This window comes from Corvus hawaiiensis, chromosome 3 (assembly GCF_020740725.1).
Source record: "Corvus hawaiiensis isolate bCorHaw1 chromosome 3, bCorHaw1.pri.cur, whole genome shotgun sequence".
NCBI classification, from domain to species: domain Eukaryota; kingdom Metazoa; phylum Chordata; class Aves; order Passeriformes; family Corvidae; genus Corvus; species Corvus hawaiiensis.
In genome coordinates, this window is record NC_063215.1 from 47,934,865 (window position 1) to 47,956,471 (window position 21,607).

General features: G+C 42.6%; 1 protein-coding gene across 1 annotated transcript; it reads left to right on the forward strand.

Moving 5' to 3' along the window:
• The first annotated feature begins 295 nt into the window (after window positions 1-295).
• AMD1 (adenosylmethionine decarboxylase 1) lies at window positions 296-18,090 on the forward strand. The gene is made up of 9 exons (XM_048297476.1): window positions 296-845; window positions 10,523-10,609; window positions 11,863-11,989; window positions 12,443-12,545; window positions 13,344-13,386; window positions 13,484-13,628; window positions 14,650-14,742; window positions 14,828-14,983; window positions 15,941-18,090. The coding sequence occupies exons 1-9, from the start codon at window positions 715-717 to the stop codon at window positions 16,079-16,081; spliced, it is 1,026 nt and encodes a 341-aa protein (XP_048153433.1). The 5' UTR covers window positions 296-714; the 3' UTR covers window positions 16,082-18,090.
• Window positions 18,091-21,607: the final 3,517 nt, after the last annotated feature.

Consider the following 21,607-nt stretch of genomic DNA (forward strand, 5'->3'; position numbering starts at 1 on the left):
GCCACAACGCGGCCCCGAGCGCTGCGCTGCCGCTGCGCTGCCGCTGAGCTGTCGCTGTCCCTGTCCCTGTCCCTGTCCCTGCCCCGCCGCCGCCCGCGCTCCATCTCCCGCTCCCTGCGGGTAGGCGGGCGGGCCGCAGCGGGAGGGGCCCGAGGAACCGGCATATGTCTCGACGGGCGTCGCCGCCGCCCTATGGGAAGCTGAGAAGGGCGGGCCGGAGCGGCGGCCGCCCAATGTGCAGCGCGACCCGGCGTGATGCGGATACCTGCGGGATATAAAGGCGGCTGCGTGCGCACTGGCCCCTCGCTTACACAGTATGGCCGGCGACATTAGCTAGCGCTCGCTCAACGCTCTTCTCTGTAACAGGGGAACACACGGACTACAAGGAACCGAACCGCATCGCCCGCCCGCACCCCCGCTCGGACTGTAACCCGCTCACACACGCTCACGCCGCATCCGCCGCCGCGCACTCCGGGTGGTTTTCGCCCGTTTAAAAAAAAACCAAAACCTTCCTTCTTCTACTTATTCCTCTATTTTTTTTTTTTAAATTAATATTAAGCAAATCCCTCAGAAGGTGAAACCCGCCCGGGACGGACTGAGACCCGGCGGCGGCAGCAGCGCGGCCCGTGCAGCAGCAGCGAACGGTGGCGGCCGGGGGCGGCAGTTTGGTTGTCGTTTAATTTCTGTGGTTGTTGGTTGCCGAGTTGTCTCACCATGAAGGAGAGCGGTGCACACTTCTTCGAAGGGACCGAGAAGCTGTTGGAGGTGTGGTTCGCCCGGCAGCAGCCCGCGCAGCAGGAGCCGCACCAGAGCAAGGGGTCCGGCGACCTCCGCACCATACCCAGGTCTGCGAACGGCCGGGGCGGGGTGGGGTCGGAGCGGGGAGAGGCGGCGGCGGGGGCAGCGCTCCTCTCGGGGGACGGCCGGCGGGCGGGAGGGTCCCTGAAGGCCCGGGTGTGGCGGCGCTTTGGGGGGCGATGGCGGCCGCGCCGGGGGAAGGCAGGTTCCGGGGTGGCTGTCGGTGGGGGCTGGGCTCCCGCGCTGCCGGCCGCCTTCCCGCTCCCGCGGTGACAGCATCTCCCCGCTGGGGTGACTTTTCGCCCCCCTCCAGAGACCCCCGGGCAGGGCGGCTCCCCTCGTCCCGGCCGGCGGGAGGTGGTGGTGCCGGGGACGGAAGCCATTCCGCGCCGCCGCCTCGTGCAGCCCCGCGCGGTTCCCGCTGGCAACATGTGGCGGCGGCGAAGCGGAGCGCGGAGCCGGGCGTGTGCCGCGCCGGCCGGGAGCGCCGCGGGGGGAGCGGGCGCGGTGTCGCAGTGCTGCTGGCGGTCGGAGCACGGCAGCGGCGCCCACCCCTCTGCGGCGGCACGTCCCGCTCCTACGGCCAGTTTCGGGACGAAAAGGCTCGGGAAATCCCTGCCCGTGCCGTACTGCGGAGAGTGGGGGCTCAGGAATCTCCCTCCCAGTTAATGCAAGCTGGAAAGGGAGATTCCTCTGGCTGTCGTGGCGAGGGTTGATGGTTCCCTCACATGGCCGGTGTGGCGGCGACCTCCGGCACTGCGTAGCCGGACGGGTCCCTCGAGCGGCTCTCGCCGAGGGAAGCGGGCGGTACCCGGGGACCCTTCCCGTGTCTCCCTGCGGTGCGGTAGGCACCGGGAAAAGGGGTGCCCCCTCCTCCCCTAGAAGTGTGGCCGGAGCCGCGGTTTACACGTGAGTGTCCTGGCCGCGCTCCCGGGCCGCGCCGCCGCTCCGTCGCTCTCCCCCATTGAGGAGCCGAGGCCAATGGGAGCGGGACGCCGCGGAGGGCCGGGCCGCGCCCGTCACCCAATGGGCATGTGGGGAATGCGCTGGCGCCGCGCTCGGCGCCGCCCGGGGCGGGGGAAGGAAGGCCCGGGGCCCGCTCCGCACCGCTCCCAGCGCACGTGTTCGGCACCGGCTCCCGCCGCTCCCCACCCGCCGCCCAGGAATGTGCCTGCGCCGCCTTTGTTAGCGCAGGAGCCGATGGCCACCTGCCGGCACACGGGGCGGCTCTGGAGCCGTGCTGGACAAGGCGGGCATGAGGCGTCTGTACTGCAGATTGGCAGGGCTGTATTTTGGAGAGGGACAGTGTAGAAACGCTGGCGCTAGATAGTCTTTAGGGCCCCTTCCAACCCAGACCATTCGTGGAATACTTAGACTTCTAACTTGGAGGGTCTAGCTATACATCCACAAAAAAATGTGTTCTGGAAGTGTCAGAAAATGGTAGCTGCAAGCTTGAAGTACAAAACAAAATCTGCAGAACTGTGGATGAGCTTGCAGTGACAACAAAAATGGTATGTAGGTGGGATCAGCTGACACAGCTGGAAAAGGCAGGCTTGTCTTAAGCAAACAGGGCAAATCTGCACGTTTTACTCATGTCAGTAGTTCACCTTCAGTGTGGCCAACTGTTCAGCTTTTTAGGTTCGGGTGGTAGCTGGAGGATCTGGCTGTCTGTGCATCCAGATCTGCTTGTGCATATCACTGTTACCCAACGATCTCTGGTCAGGGAGCTTGTAATAGTGTATTTAATGTTTGGAATATGTTGATGATGGTAGCAGCTCCATTCAGAGATGTATCCTGTTTCTTTTCCTTTGTTTTGGTATTTCTCAGCAAATTTCTCGTGTATATATTGGTAGACTTAGCTATTCACAGATCTGAATTGGCAGTGAGCAGATAACTGCCTTTTTTTAAAAATAGTGAATAGCCCATGTTGTGTGTGCATCTGAATGCTCATGGTTAGTAGAAGCTTCGTTTCTGCTGTACCAGAAGCACTGAAGAATACATTTTTACTTCTGTCCTGTTGGTGTAATGAGGTAATATGCTCATCTGACTTTGACTTGTGAAACTATTTAGATCTTTCTGAATAATGTACTTAACATGGAAGTCATCAAATGTGCTTTTATAGCTCTGAGGCTTAGTGGTGTAGCAGATACAGGGTAACAGCCTGTACAGTTAATGTCCAGGTAATCCTGGAAGGAAAATCCTAGCTGAAATACTTGCAGATGATGTGAGCTATGCAGGTGCTTGAGGAGTCCTGTAGTGTTTGACTTAAAATGTGAAAGATTCCCAAAGTATTTTTGTGTTAATATGCAGATGTAGTTTAGAGGTGGCATTCTGCAAATGCTTTCCTCGCTGACACATTCATGCTCTCTGGTCTTCCATTTGTCAGCTCAGACTCGTGTTTGCAAACCTGCAAACTTAACTTTTAAACTGCTCAAGAGCATTTAAGGTAATTGCAGTGTAGGTACCAGCGCAGTTCCTTTGTGTGGTTTAGATATGGCCGTAAAGTTTTAATAGAGTGGATAAAAACTGTTAACTGTTGAACGTGTGGTCTTTAACACTGTCAGAGCTGTGAGCAGGCTTTGAAGACTTTTGTGTTAATTGGCTCTTAATACAGCATGTTAATCGAAGTTGCTTACTTTTTTTGGCAGGAAGCTGTGATATGTCTGAAAGTGCTATTAACCTGAGTTTGCTTGTAATTATCAGTGATACTGTGTTTCTAGCATGAAATGAACTTCTACAAACATTCTTTTTTGGAAAACCATCAGAATTAAGTTACCTATTACAGCTGATAGATGCAAATGAAAGTCCTGAATACAATATATCCTGCTATGCTAATTCTATAAAGGTGATTGAATAAGCTAGTTTATGTTGAACAGAATCTGAAATCAAAGCTGAAAGTGTAGAACAATAGCTAAATTAGAATCAAATTGCAAACCAGTTGAGCTTGCCTTTTGTATTGTAATACCTGCTTAGTAGTGAAATGTGAACCATTCATCTACTGAATGACTAAGCTGGTGTTCAAAGCTAAAAATTTCCATGTTGTGTGTGCTTGTTAGGGACTAGATATTTTCAAGTCCTTGCTGGATATCATCAGCAAAAAAAAAAAAAAAAAAAGCTCTTGAGCTGATGCAGTTAAGACTTTTTTTTTTTCCGCATTTTTTCCTCCTGTGGGCAAACCTGCTTTCTGGATCAAAGTTTGGATTGGGTGTAATGTATTTCAGAAAAGATCTGACTGTCATTTAAATACATTCAATAAAGATCCCAACTAAAAAGTATTGAACTTGAGCTCTACTTTGTTGTTAAGTTTTGGGGTGTTTTTGCTCACTTGTTAATGAGTTAGGCAGAAAGGTCTCGTGGTTGAAATAGTTACTGGCAAGCATCTAAATATGCCTACCCTGCTTATATTCAGCAGTGGCATGAAGTTAATGTTTTTGTGGTCTCAAAATAATTTGCTTTAATTTATTGCTTGTTCTCACTATGCTTTGTAAAGCATGTTTTTTTCTAAAAAAATAGCCTTAAACTATGTATAGAAAACAGAGGGTTTGCTGAAAACATGATAAACTTGCTGCAAGCCCTGGATTTCCATGGTGACTGTGTGGTGCATTCACTATCCCCACAGTAAAATAAGCTGTTTATTCCTTCAGATGATGTGTAGCTATGCATTTTCCATCTCAAGGGTTATCAGGATCTTGAATGTACAGAAGTTTGAAACCATAAATAAATGATGCCAGTGTTAAAAGTTCATATCTCAAGCATTCAGCCCTGAGGAATACACTGAAATTAAGCTTATTTATGGACTTTTAATCTGCTTCCTATTTGTCTGTATTATGTGGAGACACAGGGTGGAGAAAACTGCATCAATGAGCAGCATGGGGTGACATTGATAAAACATTCTGATCCTGTGCTACAAGAAAGCTCCCAAGCACTATCCAGTCAAGGATTTGATAGGAGTCCTGTAAATCCTTGCTTTGTACTGCACCCTGTAGCCTGAGTGAGCTCACTGCTGCAGTGCTGCTGCACCTCTGCCCTTCCTCCAGTCCTGGGCAGTGTTACCTGCCTGTTTCCTCAAACACTGACTGATGGTACAAGGAAGCTGGGCCATGAACCCTGCTCTGCTCTTACTCTTGCAGTGCTTTGGAACAAAACTGAAGTGACTCTGGAAATAAGGCAGGGCTGTGCTAAGATAAGGGCTTCTGTCCCTGTGTACTTGCTGAGCTTTTTTTATGGGCAATGCAAGGTTATCTGGAGAACTTTAAGCAAGAGTGCAGTCTTCCCCTCATCAGAATGGATATTAATCAACTAGATTTTAGATCGGGTTCAAAACTACAGGTAAAATGTTTTCTTGTAACTCAAAATTATAATTAAAGAATGGTTTTACACAAAGGAAACAAGCCCTTTTATTCTCACTACTGCTGATTCTGATACTGCTTGCAGGAAGTGAAGACTTAGGTTGAAGGCTTTCTGACATTTTCCTACCTTACCGCTGAAGCATTTGGTTAGTCACTTTCTGTCAAAGGTCTGGGCTATTAGTGAGACCCTGTAGCAAATAAATAAGCAGCTATTGGTGTATTCCTTAAAGGGCTTTCCTAATGGTTGTTTGCTCAGCCAGGAGAACAGGAAGACTTGGGGCTTTTGGTGATACTTGCTGCTTTACAGTATGTTCCTTCTGGAGAAAATTACACTGATTTGCCCTGAATGTTGCTTGTAGGTCTTGCTGTGCCTCATGGTTCCTTAAACCCTTTGGATGTCCTTGGATATGAGAGATTTGGGAATACCCTTTGAGTATCTTTAGATGTAAAGGATGGAGTCCCCATTTCATGTAACTGCAATAGTGGTGTAAGGCCTGCAGCAGGAGAAATATGCAGCCTTCAGAGCACTATCTGTGGCCATCTTTGTGCCATTGCTGAAGTATTTTGGTTTCATTCGGTAGTGATGCTCTAAAGTAGTTGGCTTGGGACTTTCTAGGTAAGAAGGATTTTGTGAGGAGTACTGCATAGAATCACTTTCGATGTGGATGCAATTTTCCATTCAGGTGTCTGTCTCTCTAGATTAAGTGTATGTCCCTGGAGAGCTCCTTAAGTTTAAGATAAGGGAGATGTGGACAGTCTCTCTAATATATGTGCTCAGAATATATAGAGGGTGTGACACTTGTGCACCCCACAGATACTGCCTAAGTAAACTTATCGAGTTGCAAATGCCCTGAGCCTAAACTCAGGCTATGTAAGTGGTTCAAGGTAATCTATCTTAAACAGCAATTCATGAATTATTTTTCTAGTAGGAAGTAATTCACATGCAGCTGTCTGCAAAGAAATACACTAATGGCTAGGAGGTGATTTAAAATGCTTGTGACTTTTGTGTGTTTCCTACCTGTTTCAGGACACTTGAAACCAATGTTCCAACTCTGCTGACACTGATACTTAGCCAGCTTTCGTGTGTCTTGGCTGCATCTCCTCTGTGTAGGCAGTTTAGACAGAGTTTTAAATTTGGCTGTCTGGATCATGGTATTGGTAGGAATTTGCCTATTTAACTGTAGCCTGCTAATGAGGTAACTGATACCTATGTGGCTTCTGAAAGTACTTAGTAGGTAACAGGTGAAGGGATAAAAGATTGCTCTGCAGTTGAATGCTTGACATTAAAACAAGGTCTTACAGTCAAGATTAAAAGGCTTATTACTTTTGGTACTACAGAATTGTCAGCTGTTCTATTTTAATGAAAAGCTATGCAAAAGTATGTATGTGGCTTAAGCTGTATTTAGGAGCTGCATATGATTTATTTGCTAAAAATTCCCACCCTGCTGCAAAACAGCTTTTCTTTCCAGTGCTGTCTAGCTGCCTTAGCAAGGTACTTCTACTGGGATGGTGTGCTTGAGGAGGCTGTTGTTGCTGATAGGAATGAATTCTTGATGTAGTTCTTAATCTCTTCAAATTGCTGTTCAGGCAACTCTCCCAGTTGGCCTGAAACAGCAGTATTGTGCCTGGTATGCTTGACTCTTGTTAAAGAATGTGTTTTACCCCGAAGGTAAAGGCTCAGAAGAGGCCAATAACTTGCATTCAAAAGCATGGTTTTATCTGTCAAGGAAAACTTCCTTCTGAATAAAGGCGCAAATATGATGCTTTGGAGCTTGGTTGAGAGGCACTGTTCACTATTCATTAGCAACATGAAGCACACTTCCTAGAGTTAAGCTACTTCTTAGTTAATAATAGCTTTCCCCTACTGACATACCTGGTTGGCAGTTTGAATGGAAGTTATTTGTACTCTGGTAACAAGTCTGTTGATAAGGCACTAAATATTGCAACACAGTAGATAGTAGGATAGGAGTAGATTGTTAAACTTGGTTGGGTTTTTTTTTCCCTTTTGGGATGTTCTGCTAGTCAAGTGTAGGACAAATAGCTTTTTACCGTTCAAGCAAGGACAGTTCTTCACACTTGAGTAGATGTATTTCATTTTAATTTGCTATTCTCTGAGAAGGTGCAGTCATTTCAGATGAATCATGCTTGCCCATTCAAGAAACTAATTTGACTCTGGATAAGTAGCAGTTATTTGAAAAATCAGAAATGGAATCTTACAGTTTTGGAGTGAAGTGGTCAATAAGCCCACATAAGTGGGGAGTCCGTATCAAGTGTGTGTCTGCAGGTCTGCTGCAGAACTTGCTTCCAGTGAGAGCTGCCAATGATTCTCATGGATCACATTCTACTGTGCTTGAGTATAGGAAAGCATTTTCCAAACTGGCATTGTCCTGATGTCTGGTTATGGGAAATAAGTTAGCAAATAGTAATGCCTTGCACATTGATCATTGAATGGGGAATTTTGATGAGCAGAAGTCCGTGGTGGCACTTTGAGAATTAGCCTTACTCGGTTACCCTCTTTCAGTTGGAGGCTTTCCTTCCAAGTTAAAACTTAACTCAGTTGTGAAATAAGTAGTGTTCTCAAAAACTTGAGTTACTAACTTAGACAATTTTTACTTATTACTGAATAGCTGCAATATGTGTAGTGATAACCATTGAAATACTACTTTTAAGGTTGATTTTGTTTCTTTGTTTAAGTGTGGGTAGATACTCCTTGTCTCAACTAGTGACATAAATTGAGGATCAAAAGAAAAAAAGGAAGAAATACAGGAGTTAGACTTGTAGTGAACTTAATCTGCTTGGTACAAAGTAGTCACAGATATTCTTCCTTGTGTGCTTTAAACAATAGAACATGCCAAACACTAAGGTCATCTTGTTTAAATAGATTATACGGGATCAAATCCAGCCTTTCTTTAGTTTTCTGTACTTAACTTTAAAATGCAAATAGATACAGGCCAGTATCCCTGCAGAACTTCTCCCTAATGTGGCCAAGTCTCATCCTGGGTGCTGCAATCCTTTGTTAGTCTATATATTCTTCTAGAGCAAGCCTGGCATCTTGTCTGTTTATAAAGTTGTGGGGTTTTCCCTTAATGCTGCTCTAAACAGATCAAATTATGACCTTGCCCTTGATTTCTATAAAGGCTGAACACAACATTTAGTGTACACTTATCTGTGGCTTCTGTAGTACAGTAGTGAGGACTATGATGTGCAAAGGTCCTGTGCAGCTGCGGATTTCAGCCATAGTACCTAAATACCAGCTGTAGCACCAGCAAGCATAATGGGACTTCCTTTGCTTCGTGGGCTTTGGACTTAACATGCAGTAGTGTATTGTTGGTGCTGTACTGACCCCTCCCTGGACTGCCAAACTTGTTACATCTTCCTCTGCTAATATGTGTGATGCTTAGAGGAGCCACTTCCCTGAAAAGGGTGGACAGAACTGCGCTACAGGGATAAAGTGTCACTTGCCTGCATAAGGCTGAGGTTTTTACTGTCTGACCAGATAAGAAGCTTGTGAAGGCTGAGACATATGCTCTTGCAAAGCCTAAGATAGTTATGTGCCCATTAATACTTAGACAAGTACAAAATCAGATTTGTAGTAATGTACAAATGGGGTTAGTACAGCTCAGTATCAGGGAATTCTTCCTCACCTTTCACAAATGCAGTGTCAGATGCTGGGTGTTTAATGGCAGATAAAATGTCAATAGGGTTGCTGGAATGATCTGAACAATCTCATACATTACCTAGTTCAGTTTACAGGAAGGGTGACTGGCAGACTTATGCTGGTGTGCTGTAGCCAGAGGAAAAAATTTGTTCAGATGTGCACTTAATTATGAGGTTTTTTTAAAATGCATAGGATTTTCCTAAACTCATTTTTAATACCTTCAGTGTCATTTAAAAGGAGAGTATAATATGAGTCTGTAAGTTAAGTATGTTCTGGTTGAATCAAATCTATATAAATACTACTATTCTGGTGTAATATATACTTTAAATGGGAAATCCTCAAGTATTAGTAAAGATACAGAATTCAGTTTCAGGAGGCATTCTCCTGAATAAGTAAATTCATTTAGGGAGAAGTTAAGGCATTTATTTGCTGGAGTGTTTAGAGAGGCTAAAGAATATCTGGATGTTTTAATTATGCTTACAACAGAATCTAAAACTTCATGAACTGACCAGTTTTCTAAGAGGAGAGACTGGTGGCTGCAGGAGGAAGCCTGTTGATGGAATTAACAGTGAGTGCTCTGTCATGGATCACAGCCATGAGGCTTTTGCAGTGCCAGTAAAGGGTGAGAGGTCTGACTCCTGAAGAAGGATTAGGCTGACAGTTTTATATGGGCAAGCTGAGCTTGCTTGGTGACAAAAAATTGGCAATTCTTTCATGCTCCCAGCTCCTGCAGTTATTCTAGCTCTGCTGATGGGCAGCTTAGTTTTGTGCTGGGTTAGTAAATCTCTTGGCTCATGACATCCCTGAGGACAAGAGCCAGCACAAACCTGCAGGTGGAATATGCTGTGGGAAGGGAGAAGTAGGACAGCTGGCAGTCTTGTAATTTTGTGACGTCAGGAAGCTGTATCTGTTCCTGTCTTATTTATAGGAAAATTGACTATATTGGATTCTGCTGATCGGGTCTAGATACAAGAGTGAACTGACAACCAAAGTAGTTTTTTTGCAAGTCTCATTCCTCTTGAGTACTTGAAAGTCTTTTGGTTTAATTTGAGCCCTTGGTTTATGTTTATTTTTTTTCAGATTCCTTGTAGAATGAGTAATATTAGTAAAGAATTGAAATGTTAAACTTCTACCCCCATACTGAATTCTAGCACCATAGCTACAATTTGCACTGTATGAAGGAATTCTGTGATCCTGGTTGGTCACAGAGGAATTCAGGCCATTGAAATCTATTAGTTTGTAGGTTTTCAGTTAAATTATGAACTTGACTCTAAACTGGTCAATTAAAACATCTTAATGATAACTTGCTGGTTTATTACTCTAGTAGTTGCCAATGACTGCTGTGGTTGAAGTGCATAGAGATTCAACCTAAAGCATACCTTAAGTTACTAAACAATTAATTTTATCTTAGTACATGTGGGATGCAGGATTTAAGGTCATCCTGACTCTCCTAGTTAGAAGCTTGAGGTTGATGTTTGGCAGTTGTCTGCATGCAGGAGATCACAGTGTCAGACTTTGAGGAATACTGAGCCATCAAGAGCAAAGAATTCAGTATTACTGTATTGTGAGAGACAGTCCCTATATGAAGTCTTCCCATTTTGTGCTTTCAGACCCAGTAACTCAAGACTCTAGTCTTGTTTGGGCTTTTTATTCAGGGCTCCCCCAAGCTTTGATTTGTTTAACCTGTTGTTTGTGCTCTCCTATAATTTCTTCACAGGATTGAGTGGGACAAACTTCTGGAGAATGTGCATTGTTTGATCATAAGTGTGACAAAAACTGACAAGCAGGAAGCTTATGTACTCAGGTAAGGCCCTGGCTCATTCTTTTAGTCCCTAGGAGGGGAAAAAAGTGAAAGCCGTCATATGTGATCCACTTGGCTGAGAATCCATTGTCGGGTTAATGTCCTGTAATTGATGGCTACAATTTGCAGGGGTCTTCTGTTCAGAGGTGCAGATTTCTTCATAGTTGTTTCTTTTTTCCTTTAACCAAAAGGATTGACAGAGCTGTGGTGGCTTTGCACCTCATGACTGAATTTTGTCCATGGGTAAATAAGTGTCCCCAATACAGAATTTTAGTGTTACTTCAGCAGAATAGGCTATAGGTGTCACTTATAGATCAGCAAAAAAACCTTATCTGTAGATCAGCTTTAACTGCAGATACTACAATCAAGTGGAACAACTCTTGCAGCTGACCTAAGGATATCTGTAAAACTGTAGCTTTCCTGAAACCCTGGAATTTTTGTGTTATGCTGCAGTTAGTTGTAAGGACACTACTTTTGCCACGTGTTTTTCATCTTGCAAAATGCTTTGTTGCTTTTTCTGCATGAACTTTACAGACACATTTGACATTCTCTGATTTACTTCAGATTACAAATACTGAAGCTTTTGTACTCTGAAAGACTGCCTTGAGGGCAAGGTTGTGCTAAAAGCAAGCTAGTCAAAGAAACTGCTCAAGTCTTGTTCCTTCAAGACTCATATTTAAAATAAAATCTTGAAAAGAGTAACTAGTTGGACTGCATCCTGGATGAAATTTAACCTTGACTTCGATTTGTAAACAGCATTCCAAATTGAGTTATTTAAGCTAATTTTTACTCCCATTGTTCAGTTACCTGGTGAAAAGATACTTGTTAAGCATGTTTAAATGTTCTGGATGCAGTATCAATGCCTATCTCCAGTTCAGTTGGGCTGTAGTGAAGTATCTGACTTAGTTAATGTATAGTTAATTTCAGTATCTTATTGGTAAGGCATATCGTATAGCTGTGCCTGTGTACCCAAATCACAGCATGTTTGTGTTTCTGGGATGGTTTGAGGGTGTCTAATGTGTGTGCCTTTTCCTGTAGTGTGACAGCTTTGCAATATCATGCTTGGAGCAGGTATTTGTTCTGGGAAATCATAACAGCTCTTAAATGTTAGCTGCATTCTATTAATTTATTTGCTGACTATGTTTATTTGCCAAATGCTGAATGTATTTGGTTGGGATAAGAACCAAGACCAAACAACTCCCTCCTGGATTGTTTCATGTAGAGCACTTAATATATTCTTAACACCTCTTTTACAGTGAGAGTAGCATGTTTGTCTCCAAGAGACGTTTCATTTTGAAGACGTGTGGTACCACCCTCTTACTGCAAGCACTGGTTCCCCTGTTGGAGCTTGCTAGGGAATACAGTGGGTTTGACTCAATTCAGGTAAGGTGTCAAATCTTCCTTGCAGTGTACAAAAAGCTTTTTACTACTATTCAAATCCACTCTTTTTATTAAATATTCTGAAACTTCGACATTAATGTATGCTTCCCATAATGGGCAGATTGTAAGTAAGATTGCTCTGCTGTAGCATTTGCCCTTTTATTTCTCTCTTAGTGGGTGCTACCTAACAAATGCTATTGTGCTGAGTTACTTAAGAGTAACTGTGACCATGCTGTCTAGTGGAAGACAAGTTCAGAACTAAGCTGTCTCCTGAAGCTTAGAAATTAAGATAGGGATAACCGTGTGCTTCTGAAACAGGAATACAGGCAGCAGTGTTTTGACAATGAAACCTTAGGTCCTGTGAAGGTTCATCATAAATGCTTGCATTTTTCTAAATTCTTAGATTCAAGATGGATGGATATATTCAATATCTAAGATGCACCTTTATTTTTTCAGAGCTTCTTTTATTCACGTAAGAATTTCATGAAGCCTTCCCACCAGGAGTACCCACATAGGAATTTCCAGGAAGAAGTAGAGTTTCTTAATGAAATTTTCCCAAGTAAGTTGATGAAACTTCAGCGAAGTTGGGTGAAGAGTTGATGTTACATGAGATGTGATGAGCAGTACAATATGTACAGGCTGCCAGACCAAGCATTCAGCAGTCCTTGCATAAAAGTCCAAAGTTATAAATACTTATTTTCTGAATTCCTGATACTAGCTTGCCAAGATCAAAATTTAAATCGTACTAAGCTTGACATTTAACACCTTGTGTCAGCTTCAGACTTCCAATCACTCTTCAGAATCACTCTGTGGAATTCTGAAAGCCCTATTGAAAAGCTAGGATAGTAATTCAAAGTAAGTAATACACTGAAGAAAAATGTGGGCTTTTCTCAGAGAAGTTACTATGCTAAAAACTGAATTTAAACATTTAATGCAGTTTAAGACTTACAAGAAGAATCTTAAAGTTTAAATAGTGACAGGTTTTTGAAGGAACATGGAAGCTGTGGTACTCAATCTGAATTTTTTGAAAATAAATGATAATCATAAATGCATTTAATAGAGGCTTTAAGAGTACCAGGGTTTCTCTCTGTGCATAGCAAAACTGTAGTATCAATTTCCTGATAGTAGCCTCTCAGCTGGGGTGGCCAGACCCACTTCAGAGGGAACTTGCTTTTCTTATTATTAACTTTGCATTCCTGAAGTTAAATACCTGGTTATTTGATACAGCTGCTGACTGCATCAGTGAACCTTGTGGGGTTCTGTGAAAGGCCTCTGTCTTTAAATAAGAAATGACTATAATCTTTTACATAAATGTTCAGCTGTGGTACATTAACTGGAGGCTTTTTGTCTTGTCTAGATGGAGCAGCTTATTGCATGGGGCGTATGAACTCTGATTGCTGGTATGTATGTGAAGTGTTGGAAGTCTTTGGGGCTTACAGTAGAACTTAACTTGGTGCTGTTAATATGTGTTACATAATTGATTTGTGCTATATGTAGGTACCTGTACACCCTGGATTTCCCAGAGAGTCGGATATCCAGTCAGCCTGATCAGACACTGGAAATTCTGATGAGTGAGCTTGACCCAGTAGTTATGGACCAGTTCTACATGAAAGATGGTGTTACTGCAAATGATGTCACTCGTGTATGTTTGCTTGAAAACTAAGGGGTTTTTGGGGAATGGTGGAAACAGGGCAACAAAATGCTTCTTTCACTTACCTTTTAATACAAGGTTTATTTTGTGGTAGGAGAGATGATGTAGAAAGTGTTGGTTTAATACTTTGGGAGGAAAATGGATTTAACTCTAGAATGTTTTTGGGGAATATAACTTCATGTTTTCAATGCCCTTCCTTTAGTGAAAGGAGCAATATGCAGTGCTTTGGGTGATTGGAAGCTTTTACTCTGAAGAATGTAGGAGTAGGAATAAAACCACAATTTGAGTAGCTTCGAAGGATGTACATTACAAGGAGTAAGGCTTAGACTGGAGATAAGGAATGCAAAGGTTAAGTAGGTATCAAAATCAGGGTTAAATCATGGAGCCATTTGGATGAGGGGAAGGGCAGGTTTGGGGTCTAAGCATAACGTGATGAGTTTGCCTGCTCTTCCCCTTTTCCCAGATGGGAAAGTCATGTGACATGAGCAGATTTTCCTGACAAGTACCCTGACTTCATCTTGTTTTCCATCTTAGGCTTTGATTCTCATACTGTATTTGCTATTGATATTTGGCTGTAGCTCAGGTACTGTGTGGTAAATCAAAACACTTGGGATTGCACTTCTTTCTGGGGTATAAAGTAGTGTATCCTTACTCTGAAGTAAATGTAAACAGCCTTCACTTTGTGGATAGTGGTTGAAGAGAAGCTCAGTTTTTCATTTCAGCAGCAAAAGCAAGTACATTTTGGAATTCTAAGCTGTTTCCTTGTCTTGGATGGATGCAGCTGGGCTCTGTAAGAGGCAGTGGGATAGTTTGCATGCAGCTTGTCACTGCCATTTATGTAGTGACAGGATGCAAAGCAAAGTCATCTACAGTGGTACAAGTAATCAGGGTGACTTGTTATTTGGAGAATTCTGGTGTCGTGTTTGCTGAATAGATGTTCATTCTGCCTTTGAGTTAAATCTAAACAAGTGTAAGGATGCATGATAAAGAGAGTTGTTTAACTTTGTTTCAGATGAGTGGAATTCGTGACCTGATACCAGGTTCTGTTATTGATGCTACAATGTTCAATCCTTGTGGGTATTCAATGAATGGGATGAAATCGGATGTAAGTTTTACACTCATTATTAATTAGCATTGGTAATTAAAAGAAATAAGTATTTGGTGGTAATAATACTTTAATTTTTTTTCAGGGAACTTACTGGACTATTCACATCACTCCAGAACCAGAGTTTTCTTATGTTAGTTTTGAAACAAACATAAGTCAGACCTCTTATGATGACCTGATTAGAAAAGTTGTAGAGGTTTTCAAGCCAGGAAAATTTGTGACAACTCTCTTTGTTAATCAGGTGAGTTTTCTTGCATTTGCTTATCAGCTGATGAAATACACATAGACACAAATGAAGCAAGGCTAGAGGTTTTTACTGGAGATTAACAGTTTGCAGTTTGCCTCTATGTTTAGGTGGTAGTTTCTTTGGAAAGTGAAAATACTCTTCAGTCTTGCTTTGGCATGTACTAAATCTGATCTTCAGAAAACTTCAAAAACAGTAAGATGAGGCATCCCAGTCTCAGTATTCTAATGACTTCCTGTGTAGTTCTGTGTAGGCATAATTTCTTGCTTTGGCATTTTTCTGGATTTGCCTGCAACTCAGTTGTAGAACAGCTGCTGTTAATGGTGTTGCTCTCAGCTAATCATAGAACCACAAAATTACTTGGGTTGGAGGGGACCTTAAAGATCATCTGGTTCCAACCCCCTGCCGTGGGCAGGGGCACCTTGCACTAGACTGACTTGCTCAAAGCCCCATCCTACCTGGCCTTGAACACTGCCAGGGATGGGGCATCCACAACTTTTCTCTGGGCAACCTGTTCCAGTGTCTCACCACCCTCATAGTGAAGATTTTTTTTTTTTCCTAGTATCTAATCTAAATCCACCCTCTTTCAGTTTAAATCTGTCACCCCTTGTTCTACCACTACATGCTCTTGTAAAAAGTCCCTATCCAGCTCTCTTGCAGCCTGCTTTAGGCACTGGAAGGTGCTGTAAGGTCTCCCCAGAGCCTTCTCTTCTCCAGGCTGAACAGCCCCAATTCTCTCAGCCTGTGTCCATAGGAGAGGTGCTCCACCCCTCACAGTGGTTCAGAGAACAGCAGTACTATGTGTAGGGAGCAGAATCACTGCTTGGGAATTAAACTTTCTGCACCACTGTCAGGAAGAGTTTTAAAACATGTCGTTAACACTAAGAACCATATATGAAATGCATCTCTAAATGACAGTTTAAAAAGTAACTTCCACTTTTTTTTGTTTTCTAGAGCTCTAAATGTCGCACAGTGTTTTCCTCTGCCCAGAAGATTGAGGGATTTAAACGTCTTGATCACCAGATTGCCCAATTCAGTGATTATAATTTTGTTTTTACCAGTTTTACAAAAAATCGTCAGCAGCAGCACAGTTGATTAAGAATGAAGAAAAAGCGCAAAAAGAAATCCCATATAGAAGGTGGTGGTTGCTTTCTAGTTAATGATTCAGGGGGCCATGCTTTCCACTCCCACCACCTTGTAGTTGTGGAAAGCCCTAGGTGTAATCATAGTATAACCATTTTGAATTGTATGCATTATTATATCAAGGAGTTAGATATCTTGCATGAATGCTCTCTTCTGTGTTTAGGTACTCTATGCCACTCTTGCTGTGAAATTGAAGTGCATGTAGAAAAATCTTACTGTATGAAACTTTACAACACTTGTAAAAATGATTCAGGTAGAATTACACACACTATAGTTTTTCTCCAAGTATCACCAAAAATTCCCCACAGACAAGGCTTTCGTCCTCATTAGACTTCAGCCTCAACCTACTCACTGGGGACAGTTCTGTTAAATTGTCACTCTTTTATTTTTAATCTAAGTTGTGATTTAAGTCTAAAACAGTTTTTGATGAACTTCTATGATTTCTAATGAAACTGATTCCTAATTAACACTTTCATGTTTGGAGACAGTTCTTAAAACAGTTACAAATTGTTTTGCTACTACAGGTGGTGGTTGATTTATTTTTAAATCAGGCTGACTTTTCATGCTCTAATAAAGCTTCTAGGAATTTGCTCAGCTCTCCTGTAGCACTGGGCTAATGCATTGGTCTTTCACCTTTAGTAACTTGGGTATCGATACTAGTGCAGGCTAAATTTTGTCTCACCTTAATGCTTGTTTGTCTGTCCGCATCCCCAAGCTGTCACACCGCTACGCAACGGCAGAATTTGATGAAGGTCCAAGACTTGATAGGGGAAGAGCTGAGCCGGGCTTCAAGTGCTTTGGCATAATTGTGTGACAGCTTTGCAAAAGTGCAAGTTCATATTGGCACCAGGCATTTCTGTCCTAATCACCTGTTATGTCAGAACAGGAAGCTGGTGCTCCTGAGCACTGGCAGGTAGGGCAAGTGGAAGAGTGGAATTTGCCAGTCTGGGTGTGTTGATTGGTTTGGATTATTCTCAGTAAAACTTGTGACCTGCCACTTTGGACTGTAAAGAGTGCTTCTAAACTGGTCCAGTGTCACTTCATTTTGTTGTTCCAAGCAAAGCTAGTGCCTCTGTCTTGTGACAGTCCTGTGACATTGTGCATGTGACTTATGTTGTACTTGAGTGTTGTGACTTCATCTGTTTTTTTCCTCCTAATTGCTAAGGTGGTTCCTCTTACTGTGACTTGAGGGCATTAAGTGAAGGCATAGAACAAGAACTGTCTGGGACACCTGGACAGAAGTGAAGTAGAATGCTATTCATGGAGCATGAATAAGTGTGTAATTCAAAGTCACTTTAATGAGTATTGACTAAAATGCAGGCTTTGAAAAGCTGGCACACTTTCAGCTGTTTGTTTGCAAATACTGGGATTTTAACAGCTGTGAGACCAGCATGTTAACAACAAAATTGAGATTATTTTTCCCCTCTTGTCCTTGCAATGTTTTGACTCTTTCTGGTTTGATGCAATGGTTCTTTTGTTCCTTCCATATTTATAAATGAAGCACTTTTTCAGTGCTTCTAAACTAAAGTCTGCTTGGTTAGAAATCAAGTGGTTGGAACATTTTGATTTTTTTAAAGCATATTATTGATGTTCTTTACCAATGTTATCAATTACATGCTGTAAATGGCACTAATGCTTTTTGGTGTTAAAATTGAGGACCAATATTTCAATGGGGTTTTTTTTGTTCTTGCATTATCCAAATTGTTCTGACATTTTTTGGCTTGAGGTCCTTTAAGTAGACTGAAGATCCCTTTTCAAGTAATACTGAAAGAATGCATCTTATAAAAAGAAGCATAAGCCTCGTCTATGAAAATGAAAGCTGTTGAATGGGTTATTGAACTATCTGGGTGATCAGGATGGGGGGAGTATGGTGTTTATAATTTCTGTGGTGTTAGACTTTGATCATTTAAAAATATCTGTACCACAACTTAATGCTTCAATAAAAGTTCGCTTAAATTGTTTGTAGTGATGATCCAGCAATCCTACCCTTCACTCTCTTCATGCATTCTGGTACCAAATGGTTTAATTCTGAAATAGATTTCTGTCCTTACTGTCCTAATTTGCTCTGCCTTGTAGGGGATGCATCTCAACATGCTGGCAGTTTAAAATGAGGAAGCATGTGAAATGAAGCTAAGTTAAAATGTTACGCTATTCTTGAAGCTAAAACAGTTTCTCTAAATGAACACAAAAATTCATTGTCTACATCTAACCTGTATCTTTTTCTTGAACATTAAATATTCTAAATAGTCCTCTGAATTCAGACAACTGCTTCTAAGTAACAAACTGGCATACATTTATGGTACTTAAGCTTAGACTGACTTTGAGAGGTCAAGGTGAGATTTGTCTCTTAAGGTAAAGTAGGCATGTACCTAATCTGCATAGTAACCTAGACCAGAAGGTAGTAGCTAGGAATGTCAGTGCTAAGCAGATGAAACTAACACAACTGAAAATTCCTTGAGTTCATGTGGTAAGTCCTACAGGAAGAGCAGTTGCAGTTTAATCATACTTGCAAAGCTCTAGCAGTGCTGATAATCCCCCAAAGTCTCCTAAGTATTGCGTTAGTATTGGAGGTCTAAAACCTTTAAATTGTTTAGTTCTGGGTACAGGTTTCATTAGTCACCAGACTTAACCTGTGATGTGTTACATATCTCTAGTGTTCTGGATAGTAAATAGTAACTTGTAGTTATTTCAAGTACTTAAGACCTTTTAAAATGCCCCACAAACTTCTATGAAAATAAAAAATTCCAATTTGCAGCATCAAGAGATCCTGTCTTAGTCTCAGCTGACAAGTTAGCAGTAATCTACCTCTGAGTGGTACTGATGGAGCTGGTGAAAGATCTTGTCAAACCACTTTTAATTATTTAGCAGCTGTCCTGGTTAACTGGAAAGGTCTGAGTTGGCTGGAGGGTAGCAAATGTGATGCCCACCTACAAAAAGGGCCACAAGGAGGATCTGGCAGCCTGTCCTTGTTGCCAGGGAAAGGTCATGGAGCAGATGATATTGAGCACTGTCACACAGCACAATATGTGTTTGTGAAAGACAGGACTTGATTGACCAACCTGATCTCAATCTTGGGCATGCTGACCCCCTCAGTGGATGAGGGAAAGGTGGATGGTGTCCATCTAGACTTCAGTAAAGCCTTAGATGCTGTGTCACAACATTCTGGAGAAATTGGGTGCACTATTTGCTGGGTTAAAAAACGGGCTGGGTCATCAGATCCAGAGAAGGGGGGGGTGAGTGGTGCCACATCCAGTTGGTGGCTGGTCACTAGTGTTGTTCCCCAGGGCTCAGTATTGGGGTTGCAAAGCCTGGGGGTGTCTCATCCAGTGGCAGGGGTGATTAAGGTCCCTTCCAACCCAAACCATTCTATGATTTTGTTATTAGACTGTGTGGGGATGGAGGGAATGTGCAGAGGGCAGGTAGCATGATTGGGGCAGGAAAGAGGATAAGGCAGTTCTGTGCCTGAGCATTCTGATATCTCCTTTCAACATGGGGCAGAAAGGGAGATGCTGACACCAGAGCTGGTACCAAGCCACTTGAATAGGCATTAAAAGGCAGTGGTTTTCAATCCTAGACCTTTACTGTGGTGTGTTGATGCCAAAGAGATGACTGCTCTGGTACTTTTATCTGGGTGGGATGACTCTAGAAACAGGTACTGGCTGTCAGTAGTGCTGCTGCTTTGGTGGTGCAGCATTATGTGTTGGCAGAAGTGTTGAACCTTGCCAACTGGGGTGGTGTAAACTCAGGTTTCCCTAGTGATAATCCCAAAAGCAATGCCACCAATATCTAAATGCACAAGGCTTGGGAACAAGGGTGAGGATATGCTCCTGAGGTATGGAGTTCTCCCAAGCTATATAGCAAAACTGTATTAGAAGTGGAAAAAGTAGCTTCCAGATAGATTTTTGTATAACCTGAAGCCTGTTGAGGTGTTAAAGCTGAGCCTGTGGCCAAAGCCTAGAAAGAACAGGATAGTTCAGTGCTGATCTGTTATGTTCCCATGGAACCACAGTAATGACAATTCAGTAGAAAGGTAAATGAACAGCTGAGGAGCTGCTCTCGCAGCTACATGGAGCTAAGCAAATGGGATTCCTGTGTGAAAGGAATGCAGAGAATCACCTGCATGTTCTCAAACATACTCAAAAACTGTTCTAATTTCAAATGCTAGTAGAGACACAGTATGCATGTACCTACAGACAAGCCTTTCGAACAGGGCACTGTCATTAGGAAACTACTGAGACAGGCATTGCCTGACAGTTCCATTGACTTTCAATTATGTGTTTAACTTCAGGTTAAGTATCACTTGCAATTTTTCATCCCATTTAATATCATACTGTGGGATTACCAGTGGTGTGGTCCATGGGGTATTCTGCATATTGCTTACAGTTCAGCCAGGCCTCTGCTGTTTGGGGAGATCGGATTAGGGTAAAAATTGCTTACAATGTTTGGTATTACCGTACTTCCTGCCTACAAGGAAGCACTTTGAAATAATTTTAAACCATATTTCAAGTTAACTGTTCCATTTTCTTCTATTGCTTGTTATACACTCTACTAACAATACTCGAGCTGCTGTTATATTTTAAAAAATTAAGCAGGCCCTAGAGAGTCTTGCTTCTGCAGATGTCTGAAAGCCATATCTTTAGCAGATGTCTGAAAGCCATATCTTTATATGAATTTTACATTCTCTATAACATGCTTAGTTCTGCGTTTAGCAACTGCTGTTAATTTTAAATATATGTACACAAGTGAAATATGTACAGTCACATTTCAGAGCAAGACCAGACACATGAATACCATTATCTCAGCATTTTTCATTCCTGGATTAGCCAAAACATGAGCACACTTTTTTGTATCATGTAATTCCTAATGTGGGTACTTTACCTCATCCCTAACTCTAAATTATGTCATTTACAGTCTTCCTGTTATTTTCCCCATGTCTTTTTCTAGATTATATTGATCCTCTCAGTCCATCGCTCTAAATTTTTCTTAAATACTAAGATTTCAAAATGGCATGTATGGCATCTGCCTATCTGAAGACATGGAATCACAGAATTGGTTGGGTTGGAAGGGACCTTAAAGGTATCTGATTCCAGCACCCCTGCTATGGGCAGGGACACCTTCCACTAGACCAGGTTGCTCAAAGCCCATTCCAGCCTGGCCTTGAACACTTCCAGGGATGGGGCATCCACAACTTCTCTGGGCAACCTGTTCCAGTGCCTCACTGTCCTCACAGTAAGGAGTTTCTTCCTAATACCTAATCTGCACCTTCACTCATTCAGTTTAAAGCCATTCCCCTTTGTCCTGTAACTACATGCTCTTGTAAAAAGTCCCCCCCTATCTTTCTAGCAGGCTCCCTTCAGGTACTGGAAGACTGCAATTAGGTAACTCAAAGCCGCCTCTTTTCCAGGAGGAAAATCCAAATTTTCTGAGTCTTTCTTCATAGGAGAGGTGACACATCACTCTAATCAGCTTGGTGTCCCT